This window comes from Panthera onca, chromosome D3 (assembly GCF_046562875.1).
Source record: "Panthera onca isolate mPanOnc1 chromosome D3, mPanOnc1 haplotype 2, whole genome shotgun sequence".
NCBI lineage: Eukaryota > Metazoa > Chordata > Mammalia > Carnivora > Felidae > Panthera > Panthera onca.
Genome location: NC_138350.1, coordinates 46,209,889 through 46,224,810, shown reverse-complemented (window position 1 = coordinate 46,224,810; position 14,922 = coordinate 46,209,889). Strand labels below are relative to the sequence as shown.

At 42.2% G+C, this 14,922-nt stretch overlaps 1 protein-coding gene across 1 annotated transcript; it reads right to left on the bottom strand.

Annotated features, from left to right (window-relative positions):
* Positions 1-847: 847 nt before the first annotated feature.
* Positions 848-14,704, bottom strand: HRH4 (histamine receptor H4). The gene is made up of 3 exons (XM_060613478.3): positions 14,427-14,704; positions 8,031-8,194; positions 848-2,539 (listed from the first exon to the last, which is right to left on the bottom strand). Exons 1-3 carry the CDS (start codon positions 14,650-14,652, stop codon positions 1,706-1,708), a joined length of 1,224 nt encoding a protein of 407 aa, XP_060469461.1. The 5' UTR covers positions 14,653-14,704; the 3' UTR covers positions 848-1,705.
* Between the last annotated feature and the right edge of the window lie 218 nt (positions 14,705-14,922).

The window sequence follows — 14,922 nt, the reverse complement described above, 5'->3', positions numbered from 1 at the left end:
TTCCATCCACGTTGCTACAAAAGGCCAGATTTCATTCTTTTTCATTGCCACATAGTATTCCATTGTGTATATAAACCACAATTTCTTTATCCATTCATCAGTTGATGGACATTTAGGCTCTTTCCATAATTTGGCTATTGTTGAAAGTGCTGCTATAAACATTGGGGTACAAGTGCCCCTATGCATCAGCACTCCTGTATCCCTTGGGTAAATTCTTAGCAGTGCTATTGCTGGGTCATAGAGTAGATCTATTTTTAATTTTCTGAGGAACCTCCACACTGCTTTCCAGAGTGGCTGCACCAGTTTGCATTCCCACCAACAGTGCAAGAGGATTCCTGTTTCTCCACATCCTCGCCAGCATCTATAGTCTCCTGATTTGTTCATTTTAGCCACTGTGACTGGCATGAGGTGATACTATTGAATGTTAAACATGTGTCTCCTATATTTGAACTTAATGCAAGGCACAATTGCATATAAAAATCATAGGCATATCTAAGTATTTATGTACTTAAAGGATTTTCATATTTTAGTGTTTGAAATTAACCAAGGTTTAAAAGATCTAAAGAATACGGAAATGACTAAGGAACTCTGAGAAGTTACCAAAGAAACACTAATAAAACCTTATAGGGGAGATGAAATTAACAATGAAATCAAAATAAAATTTTATTACAAAGAAGGAAGAGGAAAGGTGGAGGAGGAGGAGGAAGAAGAATTAATAATAACAAAAAAATAAATAAATAAAACATCACCAGACTAAGAAAATGTGACTCATCAGCAAGGTATAACTTACACTAATGGCACATAAAGAAATCACTCTTAGCACTACACACACGTTAAAGACGTCAAATAAATACAGAAGTATATTTTATTAATAATTATTGACATCTATTAGTTCTGAGAATGTTAAACAGCTACATCAAGTTTAATCATAGAGTCCTTTTGCCATCTCATAGCCTTTCTCTTACATATTTTCTCACAGATGTTTTAGCTGATGTGGAAGTTGGAAGAAGAGGGCAGGAAGGACAAAAGGAAAGCCATCTTTCAACCAGTTGGTGATCTTGTCTCTCACTTACTCTCTTATCCTATGATTGCCAGGCCCTCTGAGGAACTCTGAGAACCGCAGTTACCTGCTCTTCCCTCCCCACACTTTCTTCTTTTCTGGAATCAGTAGCATAGAGCCTGGAAGTACACGTGCCTTCTACCTTTCCATCTGGGCACACCCTGGCTCCCTCCTCCTGACAACTCAAACCCCAACATGCCTTCCACTTCCAGCGAAGAGGACAATATATCTCCCTCTTCTATTGTATACTTTAGGAAAAAATGACTTTACAACTTGACAATTTCTCATCACTATAAAATAAAAGGGAAATTCACTTAACACTATAGCAAACACTGAACATAGAAAACAAGAACTCTTGACTTTTGCAATCAGTGTTATATAAAGATCTAAAAGACAAGGAAGAGGCAATGAATAAGAAAAGTACAGTGCATTTGTGGCTGTGAGTTTACAAAAAAGATTGTTGTCTATTTCTGGTTATTTTCCCTTGACTTCCAGTTTCTGATTTTTCTTTTAAGTTTGCAAGTGTTACAATATTATGGACTTTTCTCATTTTGCCTTGCCTAGTGGAAAGGGAAAAATGAATGTCAGATCAAATTCATGTATGTGAGCTTAAGACTAAAATTTTTGTAAATGATAAAATCATCTTTAAGAGGACATTGACCGATTTTGTGTTAGTATGGGTTGCTTTTTCACATGAAATATTCTCAAGAAAGCCTTCTGGAAATGCTTGTGACATAATGGATACAGAAAAGGATTGACAAGGGAATTGAACCATTGAAGCCAAAAGGTGATTTCATACCAAATTGTTTGAGGACGCTGTTCTGGTGAAAGAAATGAACGAATGATCGTGAACAGAGAATATGGAGCCCAGCAAAAGGCAAAAACACCTAAGAGAATGGCCAGTGACTTGGCTAATTTCCTGGCTCTGAGCAGTTCAATGTGTTCCCTTTGGTGAAGACACAGGGAATCACAATGGGAGAGGGAAGCCATTTTGGAAGCAATTATATTGCTATTCGTCTGGGCTCTTAGAGAAAACAAGAGACTGCTCTTTCTACCGTGTCTCTTCGAAGGAACAGATGTTGCTGTTTCCTTCAGTTCAGGAAGAGATGTTCTTGAAAACAGTCCACCCCTGAGTGAGCGTCCACAGTTATTGGGAGGGGTAGGAGAAGTGAGTCCAGGCTGGCTTTGCCACCGACTGAGATTACCACGCTTCCACAGCCTCCAGTAAATGTATATGTTGAAATAGGCCACTGACAAGACTGGAACCACAAATTCCAAGAATGAAGTGATGGCGAGGATGTACCATTTGGAAATGAACCCAGGTTCACAGTCCTTTTTCTCCGAGACTCTGACACTGGAATTATTCCAAGACTCTGAAACTAGAATTATTGGCCCGTGCACTAAGAAGGCCAGAACCCAGACAGCCACCATCAGAGCTACGATCTTCAAGATCCCAATGTGTTGAGTTCTGTAAGATATCTAAAAGAGAGCAAATAAGTTATTTCCATTATAATGAACATATGTTGGTTGCATAAGGCATATCATAGACCCTCTCAGGAGTTTCAGGGATATGCAAGAGGCAGGGAAGTTACCTGGCCCTGAGTAACTGGGTAAGTAATCTAAAAGGTCAACCACCCTCTATGAGAGATAAACACATGAACCAAGAGTTTTTTGAGGGGACCTGGAACAGACAACCTCCCTAAGCTTCTTTTAGATCAGTAAGGTTCCTTCTAGCTCATATATTCCATATTTCTCTGATTTCCTCACTCAAGGGAAAGGAAATTATTTCCCCATGAAACTGGAACATGCCTCCCTTTCCAACTATGGTTCATATACTATTTTCTCTGAGTTTCTAAGTCTCGTGCTACAGTGTTTACTCATTTTTATTAAAAAGGTGCAACAATGCCCAGCACTGTCTTTCTTTGATGGATTGTGCAGGCTGGGAAGGGCTCACCAATTGGCTGGAGGTAAGAAGAAGCTGGCTTCAAAAAAAAAAAAAAGGTTATTTTTATAAACTGCAGGGAAGTTGGGTTTTTTTTCCTACATTACTAGTATTTCTTAGGCTAAGCTAAAATGCATATGGTGCTGACCGCAAGTTCCCATATAAAATACGCTTCTTTGCCTTCTGCTTCTCATGCCACTAATTAATATATCTCTTGCACTAAATCTAATGATTATGAAGATGGTAACAATACCCAGATGGTCATAAAACTGCATTTAGTTTTTTAATTGCTCTGTTCAGCCTTTGTAATGATGTGTTGCAATATGCTAGGTAGTGATCTCTATTCTATTATGCATAAGGTCAAATGCGATAATGGACATCCAAGGGAATTGAGAAGATGATGCCCATCTCTTCATCTCTGGGTAGCATTTTTGACAGGTAGCTCAAGCATTGCTTGAATTCAGGCCCAAGCCAGTTGGCATGGCCTTCCTGACACCAATCAATGGCCCAGTCCTCACCCACGACAGGATCCGTTCATTATTCAGAATATTGCCTCTTATGCCTTCCCCACCCCAATAAGATATCCAAACGTTCCATCAATCAGATTTCTTTTATGAGGCAGAGCAGCCTACAGAACACACTGGTGGTAACAATGAGATGGGATTGCAGAGCCCTTCTGAGTGCCTGTTGCAGGTTGAGCTGTGTCCTCAAAAGAGATACCCTGAAGTCCCAACACCCACTGTCCGCGTGCACGACCTCATTTGCAATGAGGGGCTTTGCAGATATAATCAAGTTAAGATAAGGTCATACTCGATTAGGGTGAACCTCCCTGTAAGAGGCACACAGACACACAGGGAGAATACCACGGGACAATGGAGGCAGAGCCTGGAGTGATGCATCTACAAGTTGAGGAAGGCCAGGAAAGCCAAGGATGGCCAGTAATACTAGAAGCTAAGAGAAAGGCATGGAACCGGCTGCCCTAGAAGCCTCAGAGAGCATTGCCCCGCCTACACTTGGATTTTGGACTTCAAGTCTCCAAATATTAAATTTATTCCAGAGAACAGTTCTGTTGTTTTAAGCCACCCAATGTGTTCTACTTTATTACAGCAGTCCTAGGAAACCAGCAACAATATTTTCATGGTCTTGATTTTCCTGTCAAGCTTCCTTCATCTTCAGTGTACTCTCCACTTACCATCTTAACTCTGCATACATGTTAATTCCCACTCCTTCCAATGACACTGTTCTACTTTCCCTCACCCACCCTTACTTCAGCCATACAGAAATCTGCTCTCCAGAAAATGCATCTGAGCACTGTAATCATGCACTGCCATCTGCATTGAGCCTTCCTTGTCCAAGTTATTATCAGATTTCCACCTTTCAGGCTCAGCTCATGACTCTGCCCTATCACACTACTTCGTACTACAGCAAGAGCTCAGCTTCCCCACAACTACTTCCCACAAGTTTCAGTGGTCTTTGAGGGCTTCCTGGCTTACACAGCTGTATTTGAAGTATTAGCCAACAGAGGTGCAAGAGCTGCCTGAGTGCCCCTCGCGAACATCCATGCACTGGTGTTACACAGTTGACTCTGTGCTAGGTGCTAAGGACCTGGGATCCAGCTGGCCCAGCCCTCACCACAGGGACAGCTTATGTGGCCAGAGGAATTCCTCAGGGCAAGACTAGAAAACAAACCTACTCATTTTCTCTCTGTGGCCATCACTCCTTCTGTCTCTGTGACTTCTTTTTTTCTTTTTTTTTTTAAGTTTATTTATTTATTTTGAGAGAGAGAGAGAGGGCACAAATGGGGAAGGGACAGAAAGAGAGGGGGAGAGAGAATCCCAAGCAGGCTCCATACTGTCAGCGCAGAACCCAATGTGGGGATCGAACTCATGAACCACAACATCATGACCCAAGCTGAAGTTGGACACTTACCCGACTAAGCCACCCAGGCACCCCTGTCTCTGCAACTTCTACACACTTCTCCTAACTGCACCTGGGGTAGACCTAAGAGCTTAGACATCCAGTGAAAGGATGTCCTGATGAATGTTAAGTGGGAACACCCAGGAAAGGCTACAAAAGAAATATTAACACAGAAAACAAGGAAATGTTTAGTACAAATGGGAAAGATTGTGAATTAGAACACTCTTTTTTGAACATGTTGTCTGACTTAAAATAAATACATTTTAGGGGTGCTTAGGTGGCTCAGTTGGTCAAGCCTCCGACTTCAGCTCAGGTCATGATCTTGTGGTTCGTGAGTTTGAGCCCTGCTTTGGGCTCTGTGCTGACAGCCCAGAGCCTGGAGCCTGCTTTGGATTCTCTGCCTCTGTCTCTCTCTCAAAAATAAATAAATGTTTAAAAAAATTTAACAACAAAAAAAAGAAATACATTTTACATCATAACTAAGTCCATAGACAGAGGTATTCATAAAATAACACATTTATTATGTACAAAGTACTCTGATATTTTATACTCTAATTTTTAAAAATTGTTTTAGTATGTTCTTCTATGCACTTTTTCATTTAAAAAAAAGTGGGGGTGCCTGGGTGGCTCAGTCGATTAAACATCTGACTCTTGATTTTGGCTCAGGTCATGATCTCAAGGTTCGTGGGTTCAAGGCCCATGTTGGGCTCTGCACTGACAGTGCAGATCCCGCTTGGAATTCTCTGTCTCCCTCTCTCTATGCCCCTCCCCTGCTCATGTTCTCTCTCTCTCTCTCAAAAATATTTAAACATTTTTTTGAAAAGTGGTCACGACCCACTGAACTGACTTCATGACTCAATAACGGGTCATAACCTGCAATTTGAAAAACATGAGCTTATAGGCATCTAAATTGTTCTCCCAAGCTGATCTGCACTCTCTCCATAGTTTGTCTAGTACAAACTGCAGTGGACCCTGGGTCAATGAAGTACCCAAGGCCAAGTGTCTGGATGTCCCAACACATTAATTCTCCCCTTCTTCCTGGCAATATGGTAGCTTAGTTAGAGACCACGTTTCCCAGCTTTTCTTGCAGTGCGATGTTACTGCAAGATGTTACTAGCAGATGCATGTTAGTAAATGTCACCAGTAAAATGTGAGTGGAAATGATTGTATGATTCTGAACCACGTGGTTAAGACAAAATCCCTTGCCCTGGATTTCTGCTCTTTTCCCATCCTTTCTAGAACCTGGAGTGACAACAACCTGAATTTGACCATGCAGAGGAGAATAATGACCTAGGGCAGGGGTCAGCAAACCACTGTCCATGAAACAAATGTGGCCCACCACCTGCTTGGATAAATAAAGTTTTACTGGAACACAATGAATGAATCATTCTTTTTTTTTTTTTTTTTTTTAACATAGTATGTATGGCTGTTTTTGTACCATAATGGCAGACTTGAGCAGTTGCAACAGAGACCATAGGTCCCTTTCTAGCTAAAGTTTGCTGACCCCTCCCCTAGAGGGTGCACAGCCACCCTGTTAGCCTAGGTCCCTGGATGAGTTTCTGGAACAGAGGCTCCCACCTTTCCTGGACTGTTCTGCGACAGAAAAATCAATTTCTATCTTGTTTGAGCCTCATCTTTGTTCCCACAGCTTACCCTTGCCTTATGCAATGTACCTTCCCAACCCTGTCTACTGCAAGCTGCGCAGACCTCCCAAGTCAGAACTATCACTGTCCCCTCAACACCTCCAACACCATGCTTAGTCCACTGTACTGAACCCATTTGTTCCTGGATCTGTCTCCACATTAGACTATTATGCTCCTCGAAAGTGGAGACTCTGCGGGCGCCTGGTTGGCAGTTAAGCGTCTGACTCTTGGTTTTGGCTCAGGCATGGCTTCATGGGTTCAAGCCCTGCATCTGGCTCTGCACTGGCAGCATGGAGCCTGCTTGGGATTCTCTTCCTTTCCCTCTCTCTCTGCCCATCCCCAACTTATGGTGTCTCTTTCTCTCTCAAAATAAGTAAACTTAAAAAAAAAAAAAAAAAAAAGTAGAGACTCTGCTAATTCATTTCCCAGCACTCAGCAAAATCCCTTGCACAGAGTAGCATCCCCCAAAGATTTGGGTCCTGGGACTCAAGAATGAAGGAAGTTTCCCATCTAGGTTTCCTAGACATCAGAGTACTGCCCCTTATTTCTCTACCCCTTTCACCCTCTGTCTTTACTTGCATCTGCCCTTGTTTGCTCCCTTGTTCTATTGCTGATCAATTTAGCTGGCTTATGAACTGCCACTAACTTTTTAATGAGGCTATTCCAAATCCTGGGTCAATCCAGCCTTTCTTGGCATGGGTCCTACCCTGGCACTAGGAGTTGATCTTTCAGGTTGGGCTCACCATCTAAGCTATAGCCTCCCTGTACACTGTCTTTTTTCCTTTGGCCATTCAAAATTGATTTTCTCATGACATTCAAAAGTGTGGGTGTCTTTCTACTTTCCCACTAGATCCCACCTGAGGAAAATATTCAGGTCTTAGTTTGTGTAAGGAATGAAACTGATAGGGATGCCTGGGTGGCTCAGTTGGTTGAATGTTAGACTTTGATCCAGGTCATGATCTCACAGTTCATGGGTTCAAGCCCCACATAGGGCTTTGGGCTGACAATGTGGAGCCTGCTTCAGATTCTCTGTCACCTTCTCTTTTTGCTCTTCCCCCACTTGCGTGCATGTGCATGCGCGCACTCACTCTCTTTCTCTCTCTCTCTCAAAAATAAATAAACGTTAAAAAAAAAAAAGGAAAAAAAGAAACTGATAAACGTACTGCGACCCCCACATCTATCCAATCTACTATGGACTCGGTACATACCGTTTCTGACAACTCGCCTTAGATTTTCTTTAATGTCTTCCCATTTCAGTGGCACATAGGGGAGTGACTTAGCCAAATCACACACAGAAATTGTTCACTAAGGGCCAATGAAAACTTAGTGCCAGTTAACTGAAGGATAATCAGGCTCCTCTACGGTTTGCCAACTAAACGAAAAAATTACACTTAAAAACTTTTGCTTGTGGACCCAAAATTTATAAGCACATAATGTTTAAAGAAGGCAAATTAATGTTTTGACTTACAGCATTTGAGACTGACTGGTATCGATCGTAGCTGATGAGTACAATGTTATACACAGATGTCGTACACAAAAGATAGTCAACAATGAGCCAAAACACACAGAGTTTACTTTCAGAGCTCCAACCATACAGCGTGTGAGGGATGTACAAAGGAATGGAGATCATACCTGTACAAGGAAAAAAGGTTAAAAAAAAAAAAGCACATATCAATGACTACCCAGAGGCATAGGTACACAACACAATGACATATATGACATGACCAAAAATGGCTTGATGATAATTTAGAAATTCATAGTGTTTCATCAGCAAACTCAGGACTGATTTCCTATGTGTTCTTTAAATACCATTTTTACAATGGCTGTCATAAATATCCTGTGCTTCCTTATTGCTTTCCAAATGAAGCACAGGTCCGGACGGCATTTCCAGCCACATACAGCACAAGCCATCTTCACGTTCGTGATGCAACCCACACAGGATGGGCCAGCCTTCCCCCACAGACAGCCTGTAGTTTCATATCCCCTTTGCCTTTGCCAACAGCATTCTTTCCTCCTAGAATATCCTCCTCTCTTCTACTGAGAAGTCTACCTCCTCATTCTCCATGCAGTTCAAAAAAATGACTTTCTCCTTGTCATCTCTTTTGGAACTTCCTTGGCAGAAGGGACACCTCTGTCCCCTGACTATGTTGGCACTTTGCTCTTCACTCCCTCTCTCAGGTAGAAATACTTGCTACTTGGTATCTCTGTCATCTTTTAACTAGCTTCTCCTGAGGCCTGGGACCATGTTGTAAGTTGATCTTTGTATTTTTCACAGCACTTAGAGTTGCCCAGTGGCTCACACATTTAACTTGGGTAAATTAATAACAGCCAATATATATTGTGCAGTTACCATATGCCAGACATTGTGCTATGTCTGCTGTATATATCACCTCATTAAACTTTCATAGAAGCTGTGTAAGGTAGAAACTATGCTGAGTTAGACGATAAAGAACCTATAGCTCAAGAGGGAGACATGATTGCCAAGGTCTACTCAGCTGGTAATGGAAGATTGGCTTTGAAACCAGGCAGTGTGATTTCAAGACTCCCTACCGGGACACCCGGCTGGCTCAGCCAGTTAAGCATCCGACTTCAGCTCAAGTTTTACTCTCACAATTCATGAGTTCGAGCCCCACATTGGGCTCACTGCTGTCAGCATGGAGCCTACTTCAAGTGCTCTGTCTCCTTCTCTCTGCTCCTCCCAAACTTGTATGCACGCTCTCTCCCTCTCTCTCTCTCTCTCTCTCAAAAATAAATAAACATTAAGGGAAAAAAAAAAAAGACTCTTGACTTTAACCACTACACTTCACTGAATGAACAAATATGTGAGTGGTTCAGCTTAGCACAGAAATAGCCTAATTAAGAAAAATGACTACACTGGTTTCCCTTTCCTTAAGCTTTGCTGGGAGTTTTCCGTTGGATTGACATTTCAGACAGGTGACACTACTCACTGAGAATATAATCTATTAAGTGGAAGCTCAGTGAGTATCTTCATATTTCATCAGGCACTTGGCAGGATTTCCCATTTTCATATGAGAACCAAGTAAGCCTATCAGGAAGAACAATAGTGAAGGTAAAAAGAAAGGAGAAGGAAAGGGAAGGAGGAAGGCAACCCTACATTCTCCCAAAACAAGATGACGTGAGGATATGATGCTGTAGTTTCAGCACCAGTGAAAGGGGATGCAGAACTTAGCATTCTGTACCTAAGTTCACATACAAAGATGAGACACGAGGCATCATGGAGATGGAAGAGTTGTGTGGTTGTTTTTTTTTTTTTTAATGTTTATTCACTTTAGAGAGAGAGAGAGGCAGAGTGTGAGTGGGAGAGGGGCAGAAAGAGGGGACACAGAATCTGAAGCAGGCTCCAGGCTCTGAGCTGTCAGCACAGAGCCCGATGCAGGGCTCGAACTCACAAACCACGAGCCAAAGTCGGATGCTTAACCCACTGAACTCACCGAGTAATGGAAGACTGGCTTTGAAACCCAGGAGCCCCAGTCAGTTCTTATATGTAGTTCAAATTGCCTGCTTATTTCATGTTTCAATTATATTTTTAATGATAACTAAGCTTCCCTATGGTGTCTCCCATCTCAAAGATGGGTGTGTGCACGCACGCGTATGCATACACATGCCTGTGGTATAAAATAGGTAAATAAATAAGATAAATCAAAGTATCTGAGATAAATCACCTGAGATAAGTCAAAGTATCTTCAAAACAGAAACATATATTTTGGTCCAGAGTTGTGGCTTCTAATATTCCCAACATGAATATTTTCCACACACACACACATACACTCACACACACATTTCCTCCACAGAAATGACAGCAAAGAGTACAACGCCAGTAATTTCTTTGCCTGACAGACACCACTGTCTATTTAAACGTTAAAGGAAGGGGGACTCCTGGGTGGCTCAGTCTGTTAAGCGCCAACTTCTGCTCAGGTCATGATCTCACAGTTCATGGGTTCTGCTGTCAGTGCAGAACCTGCTTGGGGTCCTCTCTGCCCCTCCCCTGCTCTCTCTCTTTCTCTCTCTCTCCCTGTCAAAAATAAATAAACATTACACATTAAAGGAAGGCTGTGAGTTCAATAATCTTGTCCACACATTTTCTGAAATAGATGAAAGAGGAAGGGTGTGTTTGGGTGTGTCCAAGACTTTAGTTGCTGCTTGACATAGCATTTTAAAAGAGGCCGTAGCCTATTCCTTTGGCTTTCGTGAAACCCCGCTGTTCCCTTGTGTTCTACATGATGTTTTAGCACAAACGTCATGCTCAGATCCTCTATCTTGTTGAGTGGGGGAGATGTTTGTGGCTCATTCCACCACTGTGGAATCGGAAATATTTCTAGGATACACGCACTCTGAAGTGTTTCTGTAACTTCCACTCTGGAAGCATACTTCTGGGTCAAATGGACTTGATAAGGAAAACTAAGAGCCAGTTTCTTGAAAGGAGCAAGAAGCCTTTGGCATGACACATTAAGGGCGTGGGGGCTGAGGGAAAGAAAACTGTATTAAGAGAAGATGGTGAAGAAATAAAAACAAGGAGGTGAAGGAACAGGGGGCAGAGAGAAGGGAAAAAGAAGAAGGATGGGAGGAAAGCCCAGGCCACTTGCTCACCCCAGCCTGCCCCGTCTTTCCTGTCTCACTTCCTGCTATGCCCTCCATCCCAGTTCTTGGGCCTCAGAAACACCGTACACACACACCCTCAGACCCTTGCACTTTCCTCAGCACGAACTGCTCTTCCCTCAGAAGCTCCTTCTATTTGCTCAGAAGTGTCCTGACCAGTGAGTCTTGCCCTTGACATTTCAATGGCAACCTCCATCTCTAGCACCCTTTCTCTCCCTCTTCCCTGCTGCTGTTCTCACTAGCAACGACCACCTTCTAAAATACTACATACTTTTATTGACTTATTTATACTTATTATGTATCCCCCCCACTGTCCCTCCCCCAGTAAAAACAGAAGCACCACGAGGACAGGGAATTTTGTCCCTATTTTCACTGCCATATGCCCAGCACTTCAAAGAGTGCCTGCTTCAAAATAAACCAGTATTGGATGAATAGATGAGAATGGGGAAGCCCAGTTTGTGTGAACATTGACACTAGTCTGGTATTGTCCTTTCTTTCCAAAGCCAGCTAAGACGCTACATCTTCCATGAGAAAATGACAGTCAAAATGGAGGGTGGGTTGGGGAGAGAGCTAAAAGTCCCTGTGAATTCTGTGGGCCAATAGAGAAATGTGTGGATAACAGTGAGTGCTTAGAGGGTGTTATGAACTGAATGTTTGGGTCGCCCCCAAATTCATATGTTGAAGCTCTATCCCCCAGGGTCACTGCATTTGGAGATAGGGTCTACAAGGAGGTAAAGTTAAATGAGGTCATAAGGATGGAGCCCTAATCCAACAGGATTAGTGTTTTTATAAGAAGAAACACCAGAGACTCGGTCAATTGGGTGTCCAACTTTGGCTCAGGTCATGATCTCACAGTTTGTGAGTTCGAGCCCCGCATCAGGCTCATTTCTGTCAGTGTGGAGCCTGTTTCAGATCCTCTGTTTCCCTCTCTCTCTGCCCCTCCCCCACTCTGTTGTGTGCTCTCTCTCTCTCTCTCAAAAATAAATAATCATTAAAAGAAGAAGAAGAAGAAACACTGGAGAGCTTGCTTGCTCTCTCTCCATGCACACACAGGGGAAACAACACGTGACAGCACATGGAGAAGGCAACCATCTACAAATCAGGACAAGAGCGTTCACCAAGAACCGAATCAGTCAGCACCTTTGTCTGGTACTTCCCAGCCTCCAGAACCTTAAGATCGTCAATTGCTGTTAAGTCACCCTGACTGGGGTATTGTGTTGTGGCAGCCTGAGCTAACTCACGAGAAAAGAGAAGAGTCCTGAACTGAAGCATGAAGGGACTAAAGATTAACTGTGCCCTCCTGAAAATGTGGTTCAGACTCTGTCAGCCCCAACCACCTTTGTCCTTGCAGATCCAGCCTGGGCCATCTGTCACCTGGTCATGTAGGTCATAAATGCCCACAAGTGCAGATGTGAAGACGGTACCCACAAATGTGATACCAATTTTATAGACGTCTCCCTATATTTATATATATTGATGGTACTTTGTTTCTGGAATAGTGTGCAGATGAGATATATTTCTATCAATGTAGCTGGTACTGGAGTTTTTCCTCAATAAATCTTTGCTTTCCAACACAACAGTCAGCCTGGGAAGTTGTTCAGGTGCTACAAATTTAGATTTTCGACTGGAGGCCATTTTCAAAATCTGTAAGAAAAGGGCATTCAACCAAAAGCCCATAATATCTAGCACATGTGATACTCCAAGCCATTGCCACATGGTTCTGGAGCTCAAGGTCTCCTGACCACAAGTCCTAAGAATTGCTGCCTTACAATTACATGAGTTCTGCCCTGGCTCACCACAACTGTCACGAGCCTACAGGCTGAGCCAAAAAGCCCACTTCTGAGCACGGCAAAGGAAAAGAACAGCCTTGACTCAAAATACCAACCTTGTTACAGAAGGTTCTCAGAAACTGTTCTAATTCTTCCATCGTCATGGCAGATGCTGTTAAATAAGTGGACATCTGGATGAAGCTGGCAAGGGGCATGGGAAATGTGAAGGAGGAGAGTGGTAGATTAACAGAGACTCTGGCCTGTGCCCAGTTGCTCTCAGCAAGCTGTGGGGTTGTTTTTGAAACCAAACTTCCCCATTCCAGCTTCTGCCACCTGCTACATCTCTGCTAATGTCTCTGAGGTAAAGCCTCACTCCATCCAGTCACTCAATTGTTTTAAAAATCTAGATCTCCACACTGCCTGTTGAATAGCCTCCAATCCAGACACACTAGCATCCAAGAGCCTTCATTATATAGATCCCAACTACTCCAACTTCATCCCCTACTGATCCCATGTAGCCATTTTCACACCAGCCAGCCTGCAGCTCACACTTAGGAAGACATACACAATGATTTTCTACCAGCATGTCTTTGCTGATTCTTGGAATACTCCTCCCCTCTCCATCTCTGACTATGGAAATTCTACCCGTCCTTTGAAGTTCACTTCAGATGCTACCACTCACAAACCAAATGTGCTCTCTCTCTCCTCTGAGCACCCATAGCACTTGGTAGGTCTCTGTGGTTCTCACAATGCTCTATACTGTTACAGTCACTGGTGAACATCTCTTATCCACTCTCCTACAATGAAACCTTACTAATGAGACTTAGTCTTCTATAGATCTCCTCATTAGCTAATCATACTTGAGTACCTAACAGTCCTTACACATGGATGGGTAATCTACTGACATTCGTGACCTTGGGTGGAATTGACACGTATCTGCAAAAGAGATAGGACTCTTTTAGATCAAAAGAGAAGAGGACTAACATTTGTTGAGCAACCCTATGTTCCAGGCAATAAAGTAAATATTTTATGAGTTTTGGTTCACTGTAAGATACGCAAAAGCGTTTATGTAGCTATAGACAACCACAAGTTAAGTTATACTAGAAGTTCCTATAAAACAATATCATCAGCTGACTTTTCTACACCTACTTATAAACCTAAACATTGAAGGAAGGTACCTCTAGAAACAAGTAACTCTTAGACTGAAACAATTTTAGAACTATTCTGGACTCATTTTTATTCTATAAAAAGAAAATAAACGATTTTCAAATGAAAATTCTCCTACAAACCCCCCCCCCCCCCACACACACACGTATATATATACTACTCCCCTAAAGCCTCCCCAGAACTTTAATCCTTAAACTTTTTGTTTTTAAAATCCCTAATTCTACACAGTCCCTTGAAATAACAAAAGTTTAAAGTTATAGAAATAAATTATAATTGGAAAAGATTATCTGAAATAAAGATATGTCACTTACCAACAAAGAAGTCAGCAATGGCCAAGTTAAGGAAAAAGTAATTACTTCGATGTCTAAGCTTTTGGTCCACCACAAAAGCTAGAATAACCACAGCATTTCCTAGCATTATAGCAAACGCTACTAAGCACATTAAAAATGCTAAAAAAATGTGAGTGCTTGGTAGTAAAGCAATTGTGCTATTAGTAGAAGCTGACATCTCATCAAATAATGAAGAGGCCCTTATCATCTAGCTAGTTAGTAGAGCAAACGAATCCAGCAAGACGATTCTGACAAGTATGTTTTCCAATCGGATACCTAATACATATAGTCTCCTACTCATAACAATATTTCTCAAAATCTAATGCTGATCTCACTGTACTTCCTGATTCTTGATAAAGCAAACTTGTGATAACAGTTTCCCTTTAACTGACACTGAACAAGTTTTTTCCAAAAGACAGTGAAATGTTTTATTGTAAACATTTGAATGTGACTTAACCATCTTCACTTAATAGAGCAA